Source organism: Plectropomus leopardus, chromosome 23, assembly GCF_026936395.1.
Source record: "Plectropomus leopardus strain MGB_pleo_1.0 chromosome 23, ASM2693639v1, whole genome shotgun sequence".
Taxonomy (NCBI): domain Eukaryota; kingdom Metazoa; phylum Chordata; class Actinopteri; order Perciformes; family Serranidae; genus Plectropomus; species Plectropomus leopardus.
Genome location: NC_142198.1, coordinates 13,919,756 through 13,945,885, shown reverse-complemented (window position 1 = coordinate 13,945,885; position 26,130 = coordinate 13,919,756). Strand labels below are relative to the sequence as shown.

General features: G+C 39.0%; 2 protein-coding genes across 5 annotated transcripts in view; both read right to left on the bottom strand.

The window, feature by feature from the left end:
- The window catches only part of neurl4 (neuralized E3 ubiquitin protein ligase 4), a 59,487-nt gene extending 41,405 nt beyond the window's left edge, over window positions 1–18,082 (bottom strand). The window contains exons 1-17 of one of the 4 annotated variants that reach the window (XM_042512249.2): window positions 17,882–18,082; window positions 11,213–11,741; window positions 10,290–10,355; window positions 9,713–10,206; window positions 8,603–8,714; window positions 8,426–8,514; window positions 7,499–7,571; window positions 6,789–7,062; window positions 4,748–4,929; window positions 4,337–4,422; window positions 4,072–4,234; window positions 3,744–3,954; window positions 2,388–2,464; window positions 2,123–2,237; window positions 964–1,133; window positions 704–832; window positions 21–166 (exon numbers count right to left, since the gene is read on the bottom strand). In XM_042512249.2, coding sequence (XP_042368183.1) covers window positions 21–166; window positions 704–832; window positions 964–1,133; window positions 2,123–2,237; window positions 2,388–2,464; window positions 3,744–3,954; window positions 4,072–4,234; window positions 4,337–4,422; window positions 4,748–4,929; window positions 6,789–7,062; window positions 7,499–7,571; window positions 8,426–8,514; window positions 8,603–8,714; window positions 9,713–10,206; window positions 10,290–10,355; window positions 11,213–11,741; window positions 17,882–18,046 — 3,081 coding nt within the window. In that variant the 5' untranslated portion in view covers window positions 18,047–18,082. Of the gene's footprint in view, window positions 1–20; window positions 167–703; window positions 833–963; window positions 1,134–2,122; window positions 2,238–2,387; window positions 2,465–3,743; window positions 3,955–4,071; window positions 4,235–4,336; window positions 4,423–4,747; window positions 4,930–6,788; window positions 7,063–7,498; window positions 7,572–8,425; window positions 8,515–8,602; window positions 8,715–9,712; window positions 10,207–10,289; window positions 10,356–11,212; window positions 11,742–13,441; window positions 14,559–17,881 lie in introns of those variants that run through there. The other 3 variants (XM_042512251.2, XM_042512252.2, XM_088073912.1) reach the window with 3 other exon arrangements.
- Window positions 18,083–18,948: 866 nt separating this feature from the next.
- Window positions 18,949–24,812, bottom strand: shbg (sex hormone-binding globulin). Its single transcript, XM_042512336.2, has 8 exons — window positions 24,501–24,812; window positions 23,041–23,138; window positions 22,171–22,360; window positions 21,815–21,976; window positions 20,860–21,016; window positions 20,576–20,712; window positions 19,737–19,941; window positions 18,949–19,220 (listed from the first exon to the last, which is right to left on the bottom strand). The coding sequence occupies exons 1-8, from the start codon at window positions 24,600–24,602 to the stop codon at window positions 19,093–19,095; spliced, it is 1,179 nt and encodes a 392-aa protein (XP_042368270.1). The 5' UTR covers window positions 24,603–24,812; the 3' UTR covers window positions 18,949–19,092.
- Window positions 24,813–26,130: the final 1,318 nt, after the last annotated feature.

Here is a 26,130-nt window from a genome sequence, read left to right as displayed (position 1 = left end):
AGGCCCTCTTTGTCGTGTACCTCAAACAGCTCATCTGCTTTGAGCTCCTTCGCGCTGAACACGATGCCGTGAGCGTAACCGCCGACTCTGACGCCCTGACAGCCATCGCCAAGCAGCACCACGTTCTTACCATGTTTACTGTGGAGCCGATGGGCAACGCCTGCTACTAAACACACAGAGAAAAGAAAAAAAGAAACATGGAGATGAGGCTAAGAGGACAATTGATGTTTTCTACTATTACATTTTTTATTTCTCTACCTTTTACCTTTACTATCAAACAAATAAATACTAAACATATAAAAGTGTTTTAAAAACAATACAAGAGCTGCAAAAATAGTCAACTAATCGATTTGTGAGTCGCTACCTATTTTTAAAATCAGTAAATCATTATAGTAATTTTTTGTGCAAAAATAGTTTAAAAAAAAATCTGTTTTAAGCCTTGCAAATATGGAGATTTCTGGCTTTCATTTGTTTCATACTATATTAAACTGCCCATCTTTGGGTTTTGGACTGACAGAAAAGGACATTTAAAGACCTTGAGAAACTGCAGGGGACATTTTTAAACATTTTAACAAAATCTTGTGTTGGTTGAAACTGCTTAAAAGTGGACTTAATTTCAAAAGCTTCTGATCTAAAAAGATCAGCTTTTGTTTTTCATGTTTTTTAAAGGATTTGCAGACATGAGTGATGAGCTGATGTGTACCTGGTGAGTGGATGGGGAAGCTCTTCTCAGTGATGTTGCTGGTACAGAGGCTGTTGTCCAGCGGACCTGAGGAGCTGGTGATGGACACTTGAACGCACTGACCATACAGGTCGATCACAGCATACACCTCTGAGAGAGAGAAAGACAGGGAGACAGAGACAGAGTCAGAGAGACGATGATGATAACTTACAGTCTTGACTCAAGAAAGCTGTATTTGAATCATATCTGGCTGCAGCACAATCCTGATTTCGTGTCTTTACCTGGTGGCAGACCGGTGCAGGCGACACCTTGATCCACACCGTTGATGTAATAATGGAGGTCGCCGCTGGCTGAGCGCATCATGCCGATTCGTGAGCCTGTGGTCAGTGAGTCCAGGTCACAGCCGTAGTTGTTGCGCATCGTGTTGCCGTCCTGCATGATGGCCGTTCCACTGTAAAAAAAGAGGGAAGGTAAAGAATAAATACATTTTTTAAATTCTATCAATGATTTGAAATTCCAAAAACATATTGTGTTTTACAGTTTTGTGAAAAATTCCTTTTATGCGTAGCTCAACACTTCAAATATTTATGGACATATAACCTAAAAAGGAGAGTTTATATCTTATCTTTATCTTATATTTTATTCATGTCATATTTTATCCCTACTGTTTATTTTTCTTGCACTGTTTTATATCTTAGACTTTTATTTTGTATTTTGATTTTTACTTAAGCTTTTTACTACCAACAATTGCTTCTATGTAATTGTTGGGTATACCATAATAAAAAAACTTGAAAATAACAGGTAGGTGTGTGTTTTAAGACCTTAATAAACAGCAAAATATACAAATATATGGTAATACAGCTTTTGAGTCCCTTTGGAAGGAAGCAGCTTGTGTTGAGGCACAAGCATAAACTGTCAATACTCAAGTTGCTCCATATGTGACATATGTTAAAAATGTTATTTTTTTGTTTATTTGTTTATTTTCTTTTCTCATTTTTATTTCCATTTTCTGCTGGGTAGCTTAATTTAATGCAGGGTTTTATGTAGGGTAGGTATTTATAAGCATTTTGCTTCTGCCTATACTTTTTCAGTCATTATCACCGTACGTTCTGCACTTTATGCTGTTATCAAAAATATATATGCTTATTATAATTCCTTTTTTGTCTTTACCATGTTGTGTGTGATGGCTATATAAAAATACTACTACTACTACAAAAGCAGATTTTTTAAAAAAATATTATTATTTTTAAATTAATTTATTTATTTACAATTTAATTTCTATTTCCTATTATTACTATTGCTGTTAGCATCTTGTTATTATCTTTCAAATGTCTGCCATGTAAGAAAAGTAAGTTATACACTTATATGAAAACATTCATAAAGACATTGCAGGGACAAAAAAATCGGCTCTTGAGTTTTAATATTCAAATAGTGTTCTACCTGAGCATCCAAGTGTCATAGTCGATATCAGTCATAGTGTTGGGAAACTCCAGCTCGTCGGGCCTGATTGCTGTCACTCCTGGACACAGAGAGGGGAGGGGGGGATCTGTGATGACTACAAATGAAATACATTTACACGCAACATCTACAATGCTGTCACAGAGATAAATGTTACGGTAACATAGAATAGCTTTTATTATCATTTTTGCCATTTACCTCATTCACATGTCTAAAAAAGAGGGATGGACATAAAAGAAAGCCTCACCTGCTTCTATTGAACCCGACCAGCGGTCCACCATCTTCTGAATAATGATTTCAAACAGCTCTCCATCTCGAAGGCACCTACAAGGTCACATGAAAATCCAGAAGCAGCTTCATCACAACAAATTCTCTGAACGCCATTTAATCTTAGCTGTAGTGTCATCACGATAATAGAATTTCTCACTTTGAATACCTTGATAATAGTGATACTCTATACCATATTCGATACCACAGGGAAAAATACATATTAAAAGCAAAAAAATTCTATCAGGCCTGGAACACACTGCATGCGTCGCCGAACTGCAGCGTGTTGCACGCTCTCTGTATTCACACTGGCAGCATTGTTGCTGTGATGCTTCTGCAGAGCTTGCTGCTGCTATGAGATCTGTATTTCCACAATTATAAGTACATATTCCGCTCATTTATTTATGATTTATGAAGCCGTGCAAGCTCCTGCATTGTCAACAATGTGGTCCTCAAAATGTTTCAAAATAAAATGCCTTGTGTCAATAACTGATGGGATTCTGTTGACAAAGTTGTCAGAAGACTCTTATTTTGAAACAGAAGTAGAAAGGTTTGAGTAAAACAGATGTATTTGTATTTCCTGACCTCTGTGACAGAAGTGAGAAGACATTAAAATTGTAAAAATAAAAGATGGTATTGAGTTAATACAATTATAAAAAAAACATTTTCACAGTCAATTTCTGCTGATAACCACGCGTTACAAGTGGAAAAAAATCGATTTCCTCCATGTGCTGCGGCTGACAGACGCACCTGACCAGCACTGCTCACGCAGGCAGTGTGTTCCAGATGTTAAAAGATAAATATATAACAAAGGTTTAACAAGACAACAACGACTTTTTTTGTCTTGTTTAGTAGCAGAGAACAGTAGAAAGACTTTAGTAAACATTAACAATTAGAGAAAGCAAGAGTAAATTGTAATAAATCTGCATTATACAGGTACTCTAATTAAAAGTATAGTGATTTTTTTTCTTTATTTTTTGTATCTGTTGTTTTTATAGCCATAAATTAAAAAAGAGAAAGCGAAATTGATATTTTTGACAATATTCGCTGTGTTTGAGACAGAATTGGGAGCTGTTTCAGAACAATTATGAATTTCAATAACTCCTAACTTTATCTAGACCTGACTGAAGTTCTCTTTTTTTACCTGTTGGTTTATACCCCCGTAAAATATCATGTCAAACTCGTCTTTGTCTGGCTCCCTCAAATACTTGTGCTTACTGCCTTTAAAAGATTTTACAAGCAACGCCACCTAGCGCAGGAGTGGCCCGACAAGCCACACAGCATTTCTCAACAGCATTTTATGGTCCGCAGGTGATATTATCATGCATTTCCTCACCTGTTGGAAATGACAATAGCGTCGTTGAACTCGCTGCGGCAGTTCTGACGAAGGGCGGTGCGTCCCCCGTTGGTGATGACTGCGTTAGTGCCATGCAGGTGGTGGAAACGCAGGTCATTGATCGTGCTTGCTCCTCCTACCGAGCAGGGGCTCCCCGGGGACATAGCTGTGGGGCCCTCTGAGCTGTCCTCTGGCAGAGGTGGGAGGTCCACTAACAAAAAAAAAAAAAAGGAAAAGGGAAAAAGATAAGACGTTCAAATCGCTGAAACATATTTAAGCATCCTAACCGTTTCAAATGGAGCCTTGTCTCTCTTCCGCCATCTCTCACCCATGTCATCCATGATGGTGGCCTGAGCAGCTTGGCCATAGAGGTCGACCACGGCATAGACGCTGGGAGGGACGTTCCAGGCGGCCGGGCCCTGAGCCACACCATTTACAAAGAAGTGGAGGCTGCCGTCTTCTTTCCGCACTACACCTACTGTGTCACCTGCCTGCAAGTGAGAAGAAAGGGTTAAAAAAAAAGGTCAGAGGTTATGGAAGGAGGATTGAGGGCGATGGAAAAAAAACGACAGAGAGTGATGTTAATTACTCACCTTCAGCCGGTCCAGGTTGTGTCCGTACTCGTCCAGTATTGTTGTTCCATTGTGCATTACACCATTCCCCGTCATCATCCACGTCCCTGGAAAACACAGCAAAAAAGGTTTTTATTCTCATTTTATGTGCAATATTCTGATTTTATATGCAATATTCTTTTTTTTTCTGTATACAGCCTTTCATGTCAACGCATATGTAGGTACTGAGAATGTATGCTTGGACTGGATTTTGTATTTGAGTCTTTAATTCTTATTTTATTGAGCTCTTTTTGGGTAGTGCAACTAAATTTTGTGTTATGTGCCTTAACAATGACTATAAACATATTCTGATTTTCTTTTGTTGTAAGATCCAAACTTGCAGATTACTGTTATATAATCCAACTTTCATCAGGTATCTCAGATGTGTTTTACCTGAGCGCAGGTTGGTCATGGTGGAGGGCAGCTGCAGGTATGCAGGGTTGTGCGTTGTGACACCGATTTCGATGGAACCTGCCCACTTGTCCACCATCTTGTCGATGCGAACCTGGAACACCTCGTTGGAGCGCAGCGGCCGGCTACTCAGGACAACGCCGTGGTTGAAGTCATCAGTCGCGCTGTGGAAGCAGTGTTATGAGAATATAACTGTTTACGTTTAAAGTGCTGCATGTAGAAGAGTTCACTCATTGCAAAGTGTTTTTTTCACACTTATATTAACTTAAAACAGCAGATTCCAAAAACCCTTAGAAGCTCTAACACTTTCCAAACATAGAAAAGTTGGTCAGATGAGTATAGTGTACTTTTATACTTTCAGCTACTCAGCTTGCCTCTCTGACAAGTTCATGCACCGAAATTAACATTTGGTGACTGAAGATGTCAAAAATCCAGTAAAATCCCTGTTGTTAAAGGCTGTTTTATTTATATTTAGAGGAGCAGTGTTTAAAATTTTGGGAGGTTTGGTGGCGTCTAGCAGTGAGAACTGCAGATTTTAACCAGCTGAAACTTCTCCTGATTTGAATTCCTTCAGTTTTTATAGTTCCAGAAGTTTTTTTTATGGGAGACGAATTATCCACAGAGGTCTCCAAAACACACCAGTAAAACAAAGAATAAAGTAGTTTCAAGTTTAAAAAAAAATCAGTGCTTTCTGCGGGTGCTCGTCACAGAGGGGCTGTTAACTATGGTGACTCTTAAAAAAAAAGTGGCTTAATATAGAGCCAGTGCTTGGTTTGTCTGTTTTGGATTCCTGTAGAAACTAAGGTAACAAAAACACGCTGATACTAATTTTCAGGTGATTATACACTAAAGAAAATATACTTAGAATGACATTCCATTTCTTCCAATTTATCCTCCTAAATCCAACACACTGGACCTTTAGATGCCATTGTATATTGAAATGCTTTGTTGCCCAGTTTTATATTCATTCTATACTGCTTTAATTGTATTTGAATGTCTTTGTGTTGCATTTTGTATGTAAAGCACTTTGGATTGCCGTGCTGATGAAATGTGCATTTAAATATTCTTCCCTTGCATTTTTGCTAAAAGGTTCAGTGGATTTCACTGGACCACAAATCAAGAAACTTGCCTTCACTGCTGATGTGTTTTTAGATTTGTGGAAAATTTAATGATAACCTACAGAAAAACATATCTTAACAATGTCTGTCCAGTTATATGCATAAAAAAAATGTGCCGCAGAGCTCTGGCCATAAGACAGTTATAGAAATGCCTTTAGGCTGCAGCTGGGTGTGTATAAATCATTGAATGGCTTAGGACCTAAATACATTTCTGACCTACTTCTTCTCTACAAACTCTACAGATCTTTCAGGTCATCAGGACCCGGTTAGCTGACTCTTCCCAGAGTCAAAAGTTGTTTTGCTTTAGCAAAAGTTTTGCACTACATAACAACAGCTTTCTGCACCTCACTGTTATCTAGTTTGTATATTTTGCATCTACTGTTATGTTATTTCTTATGTCTTTTTATGTATTGCTCTCTGCAGTCTTCCGACTGCTGCACAGCAATTTCCCTCAGAAGAAATAAAGCTCTATCTTATCTTTTCGTTAATATTTAGTCCACCGTTAAAACAAACTGCCAGGACTGAGATTTTCACCAACTGTATCTACATTTACTCTTTCATGACTATGGCAACCTTTTAACCAAAATTGCTCCTTTATTTTGCCTTTTACCTGTCTTTTCATCATTATTATTTTCATTTTGATCTTTATTCACTTGTTTATTTTATGCCTTTTTATTTTTCTTAAGCTAGCCCTGTCTATGAAATGTACTGTATAAATAAACTTGCCTTGCAAAAAAATGATTAATTAATTTATTATTATTATAAATTATTTAAGAGCGTTCAGGATGGATTTTTTAAGCTTTAAATGTAATCTGTCAACAAAAACAACTACAAGTCTAAATCGAGCATGTAAAAAATAAGAATGCCTGTAATTATTTCAAGAGAATTATGGGAGTTGAACTCACTGTGGCCGCAGTGCCGTCCTGCCGTCACTGATGATGGCGGCCTTCTGACCACAGTTGGGGTGGAAGAGCAGTCGGTCGGGCCCCTCTGAGTCTGGAGTTAGGGACAGAGCCGGCCTTGGCCGGCCCACATCGGGTGATAAAGCCCTCATGATGGCGTTGTTGCGTCTGAGGCGGTCACTGTGGTTGTGGTTGTGGACTATGGTGACTTTGACAGCCATGCCGTAGAGGTCGACCACACCGTAGACCACGCCGGGAGTCTGGGCCGCCGCAACACCTGTGAAGGACACAGAGTGGTTGGGAGTGGAAATGAATCACACTTTCTCCACAGCCAACAGTCTCAGTTACAGTATTTCTGTCCAACTTGTGTTTTAGGTATTGACTACAAATCTAAAGGTTATACATCAAAATTCACATCTCGATATCGTCGCTGACGCTGCTAATAGTTTTAGCTTGTAGCTATGTAGTCATTAATTTTAGCCACAGCAAAGAGTTTCTTATGTAAAGCATTATGGGATCACGTGATAATAAAACATTTCGAAAAAAAATCTATGTATTCATGATTCAGCACTATTTTTCTGTTTGGAGCTGATTTGTTAGGTGTTTCTCATTCACTCATTTATAACCATCGCCCCCCTATCACTTCAACAACACCACATCCAGCCCACCCTCGCCCAACTGTGAAACCTATGAAACATCTCAATGCGCCTCACCTTGGTCGATGCCATTGATGTAAAAATGGAGCGCTCCACTGGCTTTGCGCATCAAACCTATGTGATCTCCCTCCTAAAGACGGATGAGAGGAGTTATTGGAGATTATAAAAAAAAAAACAGACACACTCACAGAGTAGGTGGCACAGAGAAATGCAGGGTTTCCACACTTTTTCATGGGCAAAATGTAAAAACCTTTCAATGACTTTTCAAAGACCCCAATCCCAACTGCCAAGTGTTTTTCAAACACATAAGATTCAAACTCTGTTCAAACTTAATTTCTATATTCCACGTGATGTGCTCCAGAACTGATGGAAATTTGAAAATCCAACAACAATTTATGTTTCTTCAATTTCTGGCTGTGTCATTCTGGTCACTTTTAAAGAAAACACGCTTTTCAAACGGGTTTAAGAAAAAAAAATTGCCAACAAGTTCCAAGTTTTCGATTAAAATTTCGAAAAAGAAAAAAAAGAAAAAAAATCTCTGTTTTATAAAAATCACCAAAAATGTTAAAGAAAATAAATTCTACAAACCCATTTCTTTAGAAAAATAAATAAATAAAATTCAGATCCAAAAAGCACATTTTAATTTTCTATAGAAATTGCGTGAAATTTCTTTTTAAAATGTGTGATGTCAAAACCTTAAAACATGAACAAATAAACAAAAACCAAACCATCCATCTGACAGAACCAAAATATTGTCACATATCGATGCATACTGGAGCTATATTACGTCATCAGCTATAGAAATTAAAATTTACATTATGTTACATAATTTAATACACACAACACATTTCCACGATTTTTTTACTAGTTCCATTACATTTTCAGATCTGTAAAATGTGTTTGTCAAATTCCATGACTTTTCAAGGTTTTCCCTGACTGTGAGAACACTGGAAACGTGAGTTTAGTCCGTGTGCCATCACAAACCTGAAGTTCATCGAGGCTAAATTCACAGTATTCCCTGCGGGTTCCTTTCCCGTTGGTCAGTATCCCACAGCCACTCATCATGATTGTACCTAAAACAAGCAGCCAGAATGATATCAGTCATTTCACAACCATCAACAGTTTTGGTTTAACTTTCTATGCCTCTTTGTGTGTGCTAACCTGAGCGCAGATTGGTCATAGTTGCAGGATAGTCCAGGTTGTTGGGATTGTGTGTGGTCACGCCGATCTCTATCGAGCCTGACCACTTGTCCACCAGCTTATCAATGCGGATCTGAAAATGGAACAAAAATGCATTTAAGCTTTTCTGGTGCTGACATTTTTTTCTTCCCTGTTCTGCCTCAAGCTCAGAGTAATAAATAGCATCAGACCGCAAGGCATGAAGCGAACACATGGAGGTTATGTGACTACATTTTGAAAAAGAAAATACACTGATCTCTGTATTTGACTGTTTCGAGTACGTACTATAAGCACCTTGATCTCTTCCCCTCTGTGGCTAACATTAGTGTATTTTGGAGGCTGCAGTCACCTGAATTTTAAGCTAGAGTGATGATGGTACGGGTAAGGGTTTAACTGGTACCAACCATGCAATCTATCTTTTCACAAGGCCGGTAAATAACGCTCCAAAGTCAGTTTATATTTTGGCAAGGGAAACAACTGGCATGTCCATTTCCACAAAAGTTTCTTGATAGATACCCAGACATTTGCAGATTAACCCACTTTGTGCTAGTCCCATTGACTTTTAGGCAAAAACAGTACAAATGTATGAGTTTTACCTATTGTATTTATATGCATTGGGGTCCCTAAACAGTCTTGAAACTGCATAAACCGGGACTGACTGGGAAGCTGAGACTCTTGTGGATTTAATGAGCCCAACTGTATTAATGTGTGATGTTGTTTACCCCCACTGCAGCCGTTTCACTGCAGTGAGACCCTTTTGTGAAATGGTTATCACTGTATGACATGACCTAATGTAACCTATAGGATGTTCAAAGTCTCGTTAAAATAAAAAGTAACAAACTACAGACCTCAGACTTTCAGAGGATGCACTTCGCATGACGTTCCTCAAGGTCCCTTTGATCATTATTAATCATTATTTTCAGCTCTATTGCCGAGTGATCTCTCAACTACTCCTCAGATAAACTGTGATATTATTTTACAATCACCCAGCTCTACTCAACTAACAACAACAGAGTATAAAAGTCGCTCTTTGGCCGTCACTGCATTATTCATGTACTACATGGCAGTACTGAGTTGTGTGATTATAAGCACCTCAAACATCTCGTTGTGTCGGAGCGGCCGGTTGGTCATCACCACACCGTTGTTGAACTCGTCCAGCGGTCTCCTCCGCTCCGCTGTCTTGTTGTTGTTGCTCAGTTTGATCAGTGTGCCACATTTCTCGTGGAACAGCAGAGCGTCGTTGGTGGTCATCGCACCCATCACCGCCGCCGGCCCGACTCCTCCGTTACCAGCAGGACTGTTGTTAGTGTTCCCACTATCTCCAGTACCTCCACCACTTCCTCCTCCTCCGCTACTACTCCCCCCTGTTGTCCCTGTTCCACTGTCGCTGTTGACTGCACCTCCTCCACTGCTGCTCCCCCTGTCATTTCTAGAAGAGGAGTCAGATCCTGAATTTCCTCCTCCGCCGCCACTACCTCCTGTTCCTCCTCCACCTCCACCATCCTCCCCTCCGCCCTCATCCTCAGAGCGGTAAAAAGATACTATTGCGTTGTTGAACACGTCAAAGAGCTGGTGCTCCGTCAGAACTGAAGAGAGAGAGAGGAAGAGGACGTCAATACAGGTCATGTTGCACAACGTCCATCAACCGACCTGAGGAGGACTTTCTTACCCGTGTCCGGCTCCAGGTTGTTGGGGAACTTGTCTGGTCTGCTGTGACTGCAGCTAAGCTCAGGCACTGACAGGGAGGAGAGTGAAAAAGGAATATAACAGGTAAAAATAATGAATCCCAAAAATTTATTAATTTCACAATAATCAAGAAAAAAAATCATTCTTCCCAAACATGACTATTTTTTTAATGTTAAGTTAAAAAGTTAGATAACCCATTTCAAATGCTGGAAAAGAGTGGAACACCTGTCAAATAATTAACATATTATCATAAAGGTTTCCAATCAGTATGGCTTGAAAAAAGCTTGTTCTTTTTGTGTAATGTGATTGGATGGTAAACGTGTTGTTGGTTTTGTCATCCTGATCTTCATGATGTCAATGTAAGAAGCATTTCAGTGCACATATTTAAAGGTACACATTGTGACATTATACAATGCAATGTTAAAAAAATAATAATAATAATTCCTAATATTCTACTACCCATGTCACAACATTTTTATGATTTTTGAAAGATTGATTTAAGACATTTTTATAACAATTAAGGAGGGATGCACGATAACATTGGCACATCATCAGTATCGGCAGATATTGGACAAAGTCAACATGTACAAAACATCAACCCGTAGTTGGAGTATTTTTCATATTTTGCACAATGTATGAATATTACATACACTGATAAACATTGTGTTTTATGTTTCCATGTGCTGGAGGGCCATCATGATAAGAGTATGCATAATATGATGTTAATTCAACTACAGAAGAGACTTTATGATCACTAAAACTAGGTGGGAAAAAGTACATTGATATCAGGAAATAATCCAATATTGTGCATCCCTAAAATAAAGGCCTTTTTATTATATTAATGAATTAAATGACTTTCAAGGCTTTTTAAGGACCTGCAGGAACCCAGTAAAAAGGCACCCCTACCTTCATCTCCATTCATCATTCCATTCATTGCTGCCACATTCATCAGTGCCGTGATCCCCGCATCCTCCCGACCTCCACGCACCACCACCTCTTCCTCCTCCTCTTCCTCTTCCTCCTCCTCCTCCTCCTCATCCTCCACCTCCTCGTCCCGCTCTATTGTCTCTTTCTCCGCAGAGGGTGGCGGAGGCTCACAGCTCACCACCGTCACTTGAGTGCACTTGCCGTACAGGTCCACAACTGCCCAGAGCTTGGGCGGCAAGCCGCTCGCTGCTGCACCGCAGTCCTGCCCGTTCACCCAGAGGTGGAGCTCCCCGCGGGAGCTGCGCTGAATGCCCACCCGGTCGCCCTCAGCAAGCTGGTCGAGGTCCCGGCCGTACTCCTCCAGGACAGAGCGGCCGTCACGCAGCACCGAGCAGCCCGACACGATCCAGGAGCCGCCCTTAAGGCCTGTGGCGCTGCTGGGGAAGTCCAGCGCGGCGGGGTCCAGTGCCGTCACACCAATCTCAATGGAACCGCTCCAAGAGTTCACCTAAAGGGGGGAATAACGGAAAAACTCAATGAATATTTACATCAGTCTGTAATTTATCATAAATAATGGTACATTCACAAAGCGTGATAGTTTTTAATATTACTGACACAGCCTAAAGTGAATCTTATAAAGATGTAAAATTCAGACAATCTGGCAACTATGATGAGTTGTAACAAAAGTTGTCAGCAGCTGTTACTCTGATCACAGAAAGACTCTGATCACAGAAAGAGTGCAGCACTGTGCTAAAAACTGCAGGTAGATATCTATGGAAAACAAAGTGCGCCTTGTTGTATGATCCATCGTGTTATTTTTAGTCACTCTGTCAGTAAAGAACATCGCTCAGGGAGCGCTGCTTTGAAAACAAAGCAGGACAGTGTGCGAGCACACAGTGACAAAAAAAGAAACTTGACGCAAACGGAGCTGTGTGGTAGCAAAATGTAGCACCAATGATTGTCTAGCAGTATCCAAGCATTAATAACTTGTAATACTGTGTGTGTGTGTGTGTGTGTGTGGGGATCAGCCCAGGTCAAACTAATTCATTTCTCATCTCTCAGTTCACCAGTACCAAACTTCCAAAAATAGATTTACATAATACATTTTGATGCGGAAAGGTAGTAGAGTGAACGCGCTGTGCTATATTTAGACCAGGTGCAAGAGACCAGATTAAAGAACTTAACAGAGCGTAGGGCTGCAACTAATGATTACATCCATCGTTGATTCTGTCGATCATTTTCTCAATTAATCGATTAGTTCTTTGGTTTATAAAATGTCATAAAATAGTGAAAAACCTGAGTTTCCAAAGCCAAAAAAATTCTAAAATATCTTGTTTTGCCTAAAAATATAACCAGTTCACTGCCATAGAGGGGCAAAGAAACAAGAAAACATTCACATGTAAGTAGCTGGGATCAGGGATTTTTTTTTACTTTCTCTCTTTAAAAAAAAAAAAGTCAAACACATGAATCGATTATCAAATTATTAGCTGATAAATTTAACAGTTGACAACCAATCAATTAATCGATTAACTGTTGCAATTATAACTGACAGTATGCAACATTTGGGGTCATATTACAAGTGTGCATTTTTCACTAATTTCCTCCTATCTCCTTTATCGTGTTTTCTTTATTCCCCTATGTAGTGTGTGAAACAACCATAATAGGTTTGACTGCAAGCGCTCTCATGAAAACGCAGATACCTATCAGGTCTTTGTAATGGCAAGAATCTGGAGATACAACTCATATCACGATACAGGGGTTATGACTCAGTATATTGCAATATACTGCTATATTATAAGCAAGTTGATTTATTGCAATTTTTTTTTTAAATCTAATTTTAGGAAAACTGTTATTGTATAAAGTTTGGCCCTACATATGCAGAACAAAGTTTGCTTTTATATGCAACCAGAACAGTGGGATCTGCATTTATAATTGCAAAATTTTGTGCAGTTTGAGCAAAAAAATTATCAATAAAATAAAATAAGTAAATACATAAAATTACAGGAGTCTTTTGGCAAACAAATTAAGAAGATACTAAACTGTAAACAATTTAAAATTGTGTTATTTGACATTCAATATAGTTTCATATAACAGTATCATAATACTCAAGCGTATCTATATTTTCTTACACCCTAATGCTTATGTGGTCTAGCTGGAATGATTAAACCTGCGCACACACAAAGCAAACAACATCTGAACAAGCTTCACCTCCATGATCTTGCGTTCCACCGAATACTCAAGACATGAAAACAAACAATGAAAACATGAAAACAAATGTTTTACTGCAAAACTCCTTTCGTCTTTGCATGACATTGGAATCATATCACATGACAGGCAGCCGAAGATATCCATGTCTTCCCCGAAACACAAAACTCGACATCAGCTCACAATAATGTGATACTTTATTGATCTCTGGCGGTCGTTTCTATGTTTCGTGCGTTTTGCCTCCATGACGTGGACGACAGAGTGCAGAGTCAGCTGTACTGTGGAGCAGAGTCGGTGCAGCTGCTGGTGATTCACAGTCCTGCTTAGAGACACTTCAGCCCGGCAGATGCTTGCCGACAAAGGGGCACGAACCCACGTCATCCCACTGAGGTGCAATCTCCTGGCTCGCTGCACTCCACTCGCTGCCCCGCAGAGAAAATGAAGTCCAACAAAAAGCCATGCGGTTCGTTCCTCGAGAAAGGAAGTCAAAGGTTCTCGGAAACTTTAACATCAATCTTCAGCCGCTTTCCTTTTCCCTTTTTTTCACTCTGGTACTCCACAGGACTCCAGCTGAAGTTGGCAGAAATCCACCCTGATGACGTGACCTTGAACATAACATTGACGCCTGACCAGCTCCGGGGATGTTTTACTGCAGCTCACCTCCGTGCCGAGGAGAAAACAAAAGATTTCCTCTGAGAACAATATCATTTTTAAAAATATCGTCTTTTACGCTGCCTCCTCTCCTTCGTCTGCTCCCGTGGTGTCCTCCTCAGCTCTGTGGCAGGTGCTACGTAAGTAAGGCAGTGTGCTACGAAAGCCCGGGTATCTGGGTTAACAGATTTAGTAGTAACTCAGCCTGACCGGGTCGCTGTGTGGAGGAGACAGACATCTCCTTCTCTTGCTCATTCACTTATGTAACAGCAGCCTGTGGGTGTCTGCCTCTCAGTCTCTCAGTCTCTCAGTCTCTCAGTCTCTCTCTCTCTCTTTCTCTCTCTCTTCAAAAAACCAATAACTACAGGAGGCATGTCGAGTATGACCGCTGAGCAGCTCTGAAGAGAATAAAAAATTAAATGCATCAAAAGCAGTGCCAGAGAAACACTAAAAGGTTTATAGAGTAGAAAAAGCATCTCATCCAGCAGACCCTGCACACAGAGACAAAATGTAACAGCTGAACTCTGTAGGGGGAATAAATTAAAAATTTAACAGGTTTACTGCCATGTAAAATATTAACATGATTATGACGAAGAAATGTATTTAATATAGATATTTTTACTAAGTCTTATTACAAATCTAAAAAAAAATAAACATGTTAGGCTTTGAAAACAATTAACTAAAACCCTCATACTTTTACTAATTTTATATTATATTTTATTTTGTTTGTTTGTTTTCTTTCGTCTGACTGTGGATCCTTTTATATCTATATAATTTGTATTTGTGTATAAAGTCAGTATATTTGAATGTTGTCAAAATTAATAAAAAATCATAATGGCAAAAGAGAAATTGCAAAATGGCAAAGTGCAATATCCAAAATGCAGGAGCTGCACATTTTTGATAAAGGCAAAATGTGTCAAAACATACAGTTATAAATAAAAAGCATAAAGCAAGAGATACACCAGCTAACAAATCATATTCCAGATGTATTTTTGCTTAAGGATATTCCATCTGAAAAGATTTTGGTTATTAGATATGATTAAGAATTCTGTGGTTGTCAATTACAGTTCAAGAGGCAACCGCGGAGAAGTGCAATATTTTATCAGAAAGTCACTCTTATGAGACCTCCTCACATTGCATCTCTATAGTGAATCAAACAGTAAAAGCAAACTATTCCCCATTTTTCTCCGAACTCCCTTAAGGACCTCTTCTTGAGAACCACCGCTCTAGATCACTTGGTAGACCGCAGCCTTAAACACAAAGCCTAAACCACTGACAGTGTGCCACAGTGGGCAAACTACTGGTCCAATAAATCATTTCATGTGTTCGTCCTATTGCACTCATTTTCCAACAACCATTGTAGCTCAGTGCACAGTAGACAGGATGGGCAGTCATGCCAATCTTGGTGCCGTGTGATGGGAAAGTATTGATTCTCAGACAGGCTATGCATGTCATGTCAAAGCATGAGGCTGTTTATGAGAGCCCTGAGAGCGCCATGAGCGATGGATAATCATTTATATACAATTAGTGCTATTAAACCACGTTAGCTTCACTGGCTCACATGCAGCTCTGTCTCATCATGGCTGAATTTCTGAGAAACCTGACTATGTGTCTTGGCCATACACTGTCATTCGGAGGGTGTGTGTGTGTGGCCCAGTTGGCACTGGCACAAGCTCCAGAGCTGCCATGTTGTTGACAAACCCAGTAGGGTTGCAGACTGCAGAGGCCATTACAAGAGACAAGCCACCCTGTGCTGATAACAGACAAAATGTAAACACGGTGCACAGGCTTCGATATGATATGGAGAGGCCAGAGTCACAAGAGAACGCAGCACAAGACACAGATAAGCACTTATGTTTAAGTGACATGAAAGCTTTTAAAGTCAAGATGAAGGAAGTAATAATTTCATTTGTTCATTCAGCACACCTCACAATAATAATAAATTGAACAGCATAGTCAGCCAAGTGAAAAAATGAACATACATCAATGGAACAGCCTATATGTTAACTTAAAGAGACATTTTAAGCAATATTTCAGGACAAACATGTATTTTATATTGGTTTGATAAGAGAAGTAGGCAAGTATTATGAAGAGTTAGCTGTGGCTGTATCTTACTAAATTTGTTACTGGTTGTCATAAAAAAAATGCTATCTATAAAAACTGGTATAAAACAGAACTTATAAAACTAGCTACAAGTCAAAATTTATGTTTACTTTATATCAAATTGTTACATTCACTTAAAATTTACTCATATTTACAAAATTCTGTGAATTTGATGCAACTTAAAAATGACTAGTTTAATTAAATCAATCATAAGTTTTAGCAACTTCAGTAAACCAACTTTACTACTTTGCTATGTATTTGCATTCTGCTGGCTGCAAACGTGTCAATCATATTTGTATTGTCATTGTTATGGTCATTTTTAAGTTGCAACAACTACACAAAATAAAGTAAATGCAGCTACATTTCAAGAAAACTTACCATCTGGATATAAAGTTTAAATAACTCAAGATTTATAGTTACATTTACTTTCTTTATTCAAGTTTATTTTAAGTAAAATGAAGTTATATTGAATTGTTAATTGTTAAGTTAAGATTTTAGGTAAGAAGTGTTTAAGAACTGCAGTAATAACATAGTAAAATAAAACATGTACTCCACTCTATTCCCATATTCTGCTGGTATTTCTTTTGTGAAATATCTCAAAATTGACAATTAACTTAAATAAAAGGGGGTGGCTGTGGCTCAGAGGTAGAGTGGGTCGTCCTCTAATCGGAAGGTCAGCGGTTCGATCCCCAGCTCCTCTGGACAACATGTCGAAGTATCCAAGAGCAAGCAAGCAAGATACTGAACCCCAAATTACTCCTGATGCTGCATCATCAGAGTGTGAGTGTGTGTGAATGATTACTGAGTAGCAGGTGGCACCTTGTATAGTAGCCTCGGCCACCAATGTGTGAATGGGTGAATGTGACATGTAGTGTTAAAGCGCTTTGAGACTAGAAAAGCACTGTACAAGCATAGTCCATTTACCATTTAAAAGCAAATGCATTGTATGTTTACAGATAGCAGATCAGTGATTAATGGGTCGTACCTTTTAGTGGTCAGCTCCTCATGCATTACACACGCAAGTGCAACCTGCCACTCTGAATATTACTATTAACACTGGGAGCAGATAGCAGTGGCTAATTATACGCTTTTGTGCCAATTTCGGTTCACACATAGCCTTTAAGTCGCTATATTAGCCCGCTCGTCTGGTATGAGCACTGCAGTATTATTAGCCACCAGGGCAGACAGGCAGGGAGGCTGACAGGCACCTACAGCTATCACCCTCTAAACAAAACTACACAGAGCTTATTAACAATATTAATTGAGCTCCTGTGGTAACATAAACAACAACAAGTCCTTGTCAACACACGACGGAGCCCTAAAGCACCTTCCACAAACGCTAGCTAGTCTGAGCTCACGCTGCTTGCTAGCGGCTCATTAGCATGGCTAACTGACGGTACCAAGGCAACACAAGCAGGCTACCGTTAGCCGAGTGATCCGTTTAACATATCCACACGCAAAATAACGTGGTAATCTTACTGTACGTCCTCGATAAATCTCCGACGGTGTATGCATTGCGCCCCCGAACAACCGTAGTCGCTGTCACAGTGAGCCGCCCCGTGTGGGGGGAAGCCCCTGACTGCGGACACAGACAGACCCCCGGCCCGTCCTGCAAGCTCTGCTCCCGCATTCCCGCTGCTCCCATCCCCGCTCTGGAGGAGCATCAGCGGCGGGCCTGCTGTTGTTTACCTTCTTGTCAATGCGGACGGTGAAGACATCTCGGTCCTTCAGCGGCTCCTTGCTAAGCACCAGGCCATGGTTGAACTCCTGGACTGGCTGGTTGCGCCGGGCGGTTCGGTTCGAGTTGGACAGGCCGATCAGCTTTCCGCTCCGCGGATGCAGCTCCGCCGCCATCTTCAGTGGGCGGCCAGTATTCACGACAGTCGCAGTTTACGACAGTAGCTGACGTTACGGCAGCCGGGAGATTACCGCAATCGATCCGATTGAACTGTACCGCACCCATTTCTGTAACACTAAAAAATGACTCATGACATCATTAATTTTAGGCTTGACACTCGATAATAAATTATTAGATTGTTTTAAATATAAATTTTAACAGTAAATTTACATTTAATATTAAGAAACTGAAGGCTTTATATTTTATTTTAGGCCTATATCTGGCTTAAATCAGCGTTTTTTTTTATTTTAGACTTTGGTCAAATAACAACTAATGTGAAGTCTGTTGAATATAAATACTTTTGATTTTAGTGAGTGAACGTTTTATTTATAGTTGTAAATACCCATATGATGTAAGAATTTACTGAAACACTTTCCTCTCAAAAGAAAAAAGATCTTGATTTTTATTCTAATTTCTTATTTTACCTGAACCTAGTGTTATTTTATTATTAGAGAAGCATCATAGTGGACAGTATGACTAACATGATCTTTAATAATCCACTAGAGGGAGCAAAATACATGTCTTAAATCTGTCTCAGGCATACCCCACTCTGTATCTGTGTTTTATCACAGTGTTTGCATCTCCTTAAAGCCTGGAGACCTGTATTTTGCCTTAAATGCAGCAGTAATATACATATTCATGGATAGCTATATTAAAAAGAATCACATTTTATTTACAAACATACTGGTGTACTTACCATGGTCACATTTCTCAGATTATTCAGCATAGTCTATTAAAATGAGGGCAGTGGGAGAGAAATTTATAACACATTCATATTTTATGGTAAATTCTTCACATTTTAGGGGTAAATTAGTGCAAATACCACATACAACTACAAAATTATAATAAGAAAATATAGTTGTTTTAGGGTATCATTATGCTCTCTTTCATTTTATTTACAATTAAGCACTTTACACACATTGTATTTTTTTATGTCATTTGGGCCCAAGGCCATCCACTGCAAACACTGAGTCCACATATTGAACATGCATACTTTCATGGTTTATGCAGGGCAGCTGTAAGAAGAGATTGACATGTGTTTGACAGCTAAATCCAGATCCAAATCCTTTTCTTGAACCTGGATCTTCTCCAGACAGCCTGTCAAGAAATGGGAGCCAACGTCGTCCTCACCTGAAAAATGAAAAAAGAAGAAAAAGACAACACAAATTACCTTATTACACACACAATGACACTCCTTGTCTGATCTAATCATTAGATTTTCTGTATGGGTATATATCATATTATTGGCACTTTCCAAAATTTTTATCTTTGAAACCCAAACAAAATGGTTTTGAAAAACATGGGGAGAAAAGGCAATGACCAACTTGGTAGGAAATGTCCCACATATTGCAAGACATTAGTAAAAGTTGACAAGAAAATTACCTAAAAATGAGCTTTCAAATAGAGGGAGGATTATTTAAAAAATATCAAAATAAATATGGAAAAATGTCAAAAATTATATTCTACTTAAAATTATTTTACAAAAAATATAATAAAATATATAAAATCAATATATATTTTCATTTTTAGCACTTTTTAGGTAATTTTCTCGTTTTTTGTTTGTTTGTTAAGTTGCTTGTTAACTTCTCACCATGCTTTTGAGAAAAATCAAACCACTTTGCTCAGGTTTCAAAGGGTTAACCTCACCTAGTAGACCTCCAATGGCGAGATTACCCTCTCTCCATGTGGTCAGATAACCAGGGTGGCTCACGGGACTGATAAGTAACGTAATCATCTTAGATTCATCTTCATCTTGAAGCACTTGCAGAAAATCTGTGTGAAAGTTTATCACCAGTCTCTTCAAAGTGTCTTTCAAACTGATTTTTTCTTTGCCGAAAGTGAGTGTGACCTCCTGCAAATTCAACAAAAAGACAGAAGAAATAACTTGACATTACGCTGTGGATAAATTCATAGCAGTCTCCAATCTGTTTATGTGATGGGGATAAGTGGAGAGCGGGGTCAGTTGGGACATTTATATATCAACATGAAATAAGCTTAAGTTAATAAGTTTTTGGACATGCCTGGTCTATATGAAGTTTATGCAAGAGGCTTTTTTCCTTGTTTTTTTCCCACTTTTTGTTAATTTGTAAAAAGACAGGAACCATAAACAATACTATAATGCAGTATTTTTTGTATGTAGCATGACTTAAAAACTGTATGGAAGAAGTAAAATAACAAAAGAGCCAAAAATGTACTTACACGTTGTAGATTTTAAATATGTGAATACAATTTGAGAAATAGTCAGAAGGTCTCTACTTTGAAGGTGAAAATGAAGAGGGTGTGGCTGAGTATGAGCATGGTGTATAGCATAGTTGCTTTCCGACTTGCTAAAAAGGCACTGTTCCCCTGTCGCAACCGACCCCGCTCTCCCCTACATGACGCACATGTTCATGTAAGAAAACATTACAGTGCCATGACAAGTTTTAAACAGATGCTAGGTATTATTAGCAAATTCATTTTGGCTCATGTCTGATTGATGTGCGTACCTTTGTGTTATTATTGGCCACTAAAGCGAACATAAGCTCTTGCCCAGGAGCCTTGAGGCTCAAAATGGTCCCATCCATCTCACTAAAATCTCCCCACAGTTCAGTCTTGACCCCAAGATCTGCCTCAATGTGGAAAACTGCGGACAGAAGAATAACGTGCAAAATTAATCTGAATGCAACATATAATAAATAAAAGTATATTGCTACAAGTGATGCCATGCAAGAATGCATCATCCAGGAAAGCTTGTTATTATATCTTGTATAATAGAGCACAATGTTTCCACCTGAGGTGTTAAAAATGGCAAATCCAGTGCCAGGGAAGAAGCTGCCAGGTTGGACGTTTTGATAGCAGGGCCAGAGCTCCTCCGCCTCTGCCTCCCAGGGGACGCTGAGGTTTAGCCAGCTGCCTTCCCGCACACAGCCGTCCATCTGCGGCTCAAACTGTGGCAAAGAACGCAACTGTGTTTTTAGTGGAATGAACTGCAAGATGATAAACATGGACATTTAACAGTGGTACAGTTGAAATCTGACAAATTTGCTGATCACATCGTGTTAAGTCTCTTTCTGTGTTTTTGCGATTTTTTATTTTTTTAATAATTCTTCTTTTTTAGCCATTTGTTGTATTTTTTTTAATTCAGAAGTTTGGGGTGATTTGTTGATATTTTTATAACTATGATTTTATTGTAAGTCTTTCTTTCTTCTTTTTTTAAAAAAATTGACCTTTTGGTAGTATTTTTTCTTATTATAATTTTGAGGTTTGGAGTGTTTGTTCTGCTTTTTTTTCTCTCTACTTTTGTGTTTCGGGGTGTTTTTTCTAAATATTTTTGAGAATAATTTTTGAGTTTTTTGAGTCTTTCCTGATCATGCGTACTTACTTTTACCTAGGTAATATTTTCAATGCAGGACTTTTACTTGTAACCGAATATTTTCATAGGGTGGTATTAGTATTTTCACTTAAGTAAAGGATCTGAATACTTCTTCCACATCTGCAGTCATAGTACCTTTGGGAGTTCTTGTGTTCCAGCTGAGAAAACTTCATCAGCTTCATGAACAGTTCATGATTTTTTTTCTGTATGTTGTTGAAAGTCATTACAGGAACTATAGTGAATCATTACATGAGGCAAAGGAAAATGGACCAAATAACTAACAAATTACCAAAATGTTGTATCTATTGAACAAGAAAGATAAAAGAAAATGTAAAGCCATGTAGAATATCACAGGTGGATCAATACAATATACCTGAACAATCATCCGTTCCTTGTTGATCAGGATCCCACCAAGAGCCAGTCGGAGTTTCCCTGAAATCACCTCTTCTGTCTGTTCGGACTGCAGGCCCACCACCAGCCTATCGGAGCTGTCCACCTCCAGAATCACAAACTTTTTGTGGTTGCTTACCTCCAGCTTTGTGGCGCCAGGAGCACAAGCAGAATTTAGACAAAAAGTTACAGCTGTGCGACACATAATAAGTGATTATTATGATGATGTTTAGAATATTATGAGGACATTTCACTTGTTTCCAGTGCAAAATAACTTGTTTCTGAGATTTATTTCAAGACACTGATTCACACACACAAAAAACTACACTGCACACTCACTGTGTGCCATTTTCCATCATTGATCTTGGGGCCGCCTTCCACGCTGATGAGAACGTCTCCGTTGCTGATCTGCATCAAGGGGATGCCATTTATCAGGGACAAAACAAACCAGTCGTCCCCGTTTTTGGTGTCTCCGTAGAAAACGGCACCTTCTGGGTCAAACGTCCGTAATTGAAAGGATGACTTGATACTGCAGAGCAGGAGAATAGTCAAGGGTTAAATTCAAGGGAATGCTGATGATTCTCCCCAGTTCTGATTAATTGATCTTGAGCTGATTTTTAAATCTTAATGCCAGCAAACAATACTTTTTAGCAAGACCAGTGCCATTTCAAGGGAAAAATTGGAGAATACAATAAAGGGCTATGTAATATTTTTATATTAATATGTTGCAATTTCTAATCTTTATTCAACTGCAAATTATGTCCCCAAAGGAAATAATAGTCAAAATGTGTTTTATATTTGATTACATATATCTTAGGTTTATATATTAGGTTATCAATCATTTTGATTGCAGTAAATTGTATCTTATGGACTGAGAGCAATTGATCTTAATATTCTATTTTTTTATTTATTTGTATTTGTATTATTAATCAATTAAATAAAATAAAAACAATAGTTGTTTGTATCAAGACGATATGCCACGCAAAAATATCACAATATTCAGTTGTGTGGATTTTTCCCTCTACATCTTCTACATCTGTACTTGCTGTTACATATTCTCCTCAAAGTCTCTGAATGTTTTTTGTAAAAGTTTTTAATGGTTTTATTTTTCAAATACTCAAAAGCCCTTCTGCCTCCTTCACCACAGAGTTTCGGTGAGCGGTTGCTGTGAAGCCTTCACGGTGGAGTGGTTTGCTCCTGCTGACGTACCTGCTGATCTCACTGAGGTTTACTGTTGTGTGGATCAGTGGCCTCCAGATGTCTCTGTCCTGGCCAAGGTAGACGGTCGTCCCTCCTGATACTTGTTTCTGGAAGACACGGAGTTCATAATGTTAAATCGTCCCTTCAGTTTGTTCATTCTTCCACAGCTGACAGTCATTAAACCCTGCTTTTGTATTGTCTTGTCAGGTATTTTGATTGGTTAGTGGTTAAAGCCAGGAGTGATGATTTTTATTCACTTATTGATTCAACTTAATGATCTTTTAACGAGGGGAGTGCAAGTGGTAATGAAGTGCAAAATCAATGTCAAGTTGTTGACAAGACATTATCCAGCTACAGTATATCAGTATTTACTGGCTATCATGAAACCTAACGGAGGAAAAATTCTTCAATGGGGTAAAAACAGCTGCTGGGGGTGTGGTGGAAACGGCGCTTATTTGTCCTTCCACAAACTGAGCAAAGTCCTAAGTCTAAATAAACTATTATTAGGACTTAATAGGATACCACTACTGGTGTCTGAATGGCATAGAGTATGAACTGATTCATATTTTTTTTTACTGGTTAATCAGTGTTGGGGCAGCTGCTTTAAAAGCACAAGCTACCAACTATTTCCCACTGGAAGAAGCTGAACTACAGCAAACTACCTTTGAGGGAAATGTAGTTTGTATAAGTAGTTGAGTGTTTTTTAACTCAAAAACTCCAATTTTTCTGATTCTGGCTTCTTAGATGTGAATGTGTTTTGGTTTCTTTTTTTCCACTGTGACAGTAAACTGAACATGTTTGGTTTGTGGATAAAACGAGACATTTGAAGTCATTATCTTGGGCTTTATGAAACACAGATTAACATTTCTTCACGTTTTTATGACATTTTATAGACCAGGAAACTGAGTCATTAGGAGAGATTAATTAAGAATGAAAATAATCATTACTAACAGCTCTGCATCAAAAAGGGCCAATAGTAAAAAAAAAAAAAAAAAAACAATTAAAAATTAAAAACAACAACAACAAAAAAAACCTGTCATCTCTTTTTATGACTGAAATTTGTTTGGTGTATTTAAAAAGGCAAAATAAATTACTTCAATCCCTATACATATATACATGTAGTCCACTACTAATCAATGCTGTGGTCAATATTAGGGTATTGTATTGCACTTTGACTGCATCCCTTCCTCCAAAAACATAGAATTAATACTTTTTAAAACACATTTTCAGTTACTTTTCCTAATTGTACAGTGCGCAAAAACCATATCCACAGGAACCAGGGACTTAATAAAAGCTACAGAATTTTATATTTTGTGATTTGTGCTTTTTTATTGTTCCTTTATTTTTGAAATGGCCAATGGGCACACATACTGTTTAGACTATAAGACAGAGATTGGCGAATGCATTTTTAGGCAACACACATATCATTCCAGCGCATTACATTTGTGGCTTTGCATGTGTGAACATACCTTGCCCCGTCCATTCCCCTGCCCCTCGACTCCCCATCCCAGGAGAGTGAGGCTCAAAGTGAGCAGCAGTCCACCTGCCATTGCTTTCCAAAACACAGCCATCCCTCAGTGCATTCACCCACCCAGGCCTCCCAGTGTGCACTCTCCTCAGCCCTTGGGTGGTCTGCTGACTCCAGCCTGAGGTGTTGGTGGTGGGGCGAGGAGCAGAGAGACTCTGCAGCGGTGTGTGAAGCGTGGGTGTCTGCTGGCACACACTTGTGGGGTCCAGAGGGCAAATATGCCTCGGTCAGTGCAGGGTATCGATCCCCAGGAGGGAGTGGCTGCCTGGTTGTGACCAGATCTTAGACAGAGATAATAGATAATAGGGAGAGGAGAGTGTAGAGTGAAAAATGTCAGTTAGGAGCTGATATAATGTTTTAATAAAGTGTACATGTACATCAGACTGTAAATCTCCTGCCTTTAGGGGGTGATTCATGCAGAGTGGACACTGCAGGCCAGGTGAGTGACCTCAGTCAGACCGCTGATGAGTGTTTACCCATTACACAGGAACCTTGATTCCCCACCGCTGGATTATGACTCAGTGTGTGTTGTAGAGTAGGCGCAGAGAGATGACAGTAAAACCGTGCTTTGAATCACAAAATTTCTTTTTTCTCTTCCGCTGGCTGCTTTCCCATTTAAAGGTCTCTTTCCAGGAAGGCTGTGATAACTGGGGAATACTGGGAAAAGGCGTTAAACACACACACACACACACACACACACACACACACACGCACACACAGAAAGGAAAAATCAGTAAACAATATGTTATTCAGTTGTTAAGTTTTGAAGTTAATCTGAAATGTCAAAGTACTCATGCAGTCAGTCTGACACATGTCTATGTTGGGTATTTTTTTGACAGCAGACATCTTGATGTCTCAGTGGGAAAAGTACAGGTGTAAACAATAACATTAACAATGGCTGCATTCCATTAAGCTGAGTGAGCCTGGAGTATTGTGTCACTTTGAGCACCGCAAACCGAGTTCTATCTAGTTCTCTACAGCCGATATCTCCAATAATCGGCAACTCACACCAAAACAATCTACACTGATAAAATGCAATAGGTAAGAGAAAAAGCGGGCACTTTTGATTTTTGGGTGAACCGTCCCTTTAGTGTCATTACTTACACTTGTGTTTTACATGTTATTACAAATCAAAGATCCTTTGATATGCAAATTAATGTTGTTATTGGCAAGAGAGCACTGTACCTTTAAATCCCAACCTCCCCAGGGCCACAAATGCACTAGTTTTCCCACTTGTGACATTTTATAATGAATGCTTTGAAATAATTTTTCGACATGTGAAATGATTTCATTGACATTCAGTTTTCAATTAATCTCTGACATCATATTTTGAGAGTGCAAAGTCGAGTGAGTCACAAAGTGACTATTTCTGTTCAAACCACTGAGTGTCACTAGTGGGAGAGGGCTCATTCGAGGACGATAGGACTGCCAAGAGGAAGCTGTAATCAGCCTCTGGTAACACGTTAGCAACAAACTCTCAGGACATAGTGTATTTATCTATTTTTAGAATAAAAAAAAACACAAATGTGTCCTGCAGTTGATATTACATAAAGGAAAACATGGGGAAAGAA

Bases quoted from the DNA above. Each gene is read 5' to 3' on its own strand.
- shbg (XM_042512336.2), bottom strand. From the start codon at position 24,602: ATGGCTGTGTTTTGGAAAGCAATGGCAGGTGGACTGCTGCTCACTTTG. The intron at 20,713-20,859 runs GTGGAAACATTG...TTCTGTCCGCAG, and splicing joins TGCCATTTTTAACACCTCAG to TTTTCCACATTGAGGCAGAT. The intron at 19,942-20,575 runs GTACGCACATCA...TTGAATTTGCAG, and splicing joins TGGCCAATAATAACACAAAG to GAGGTCACACTCACTTTCGG.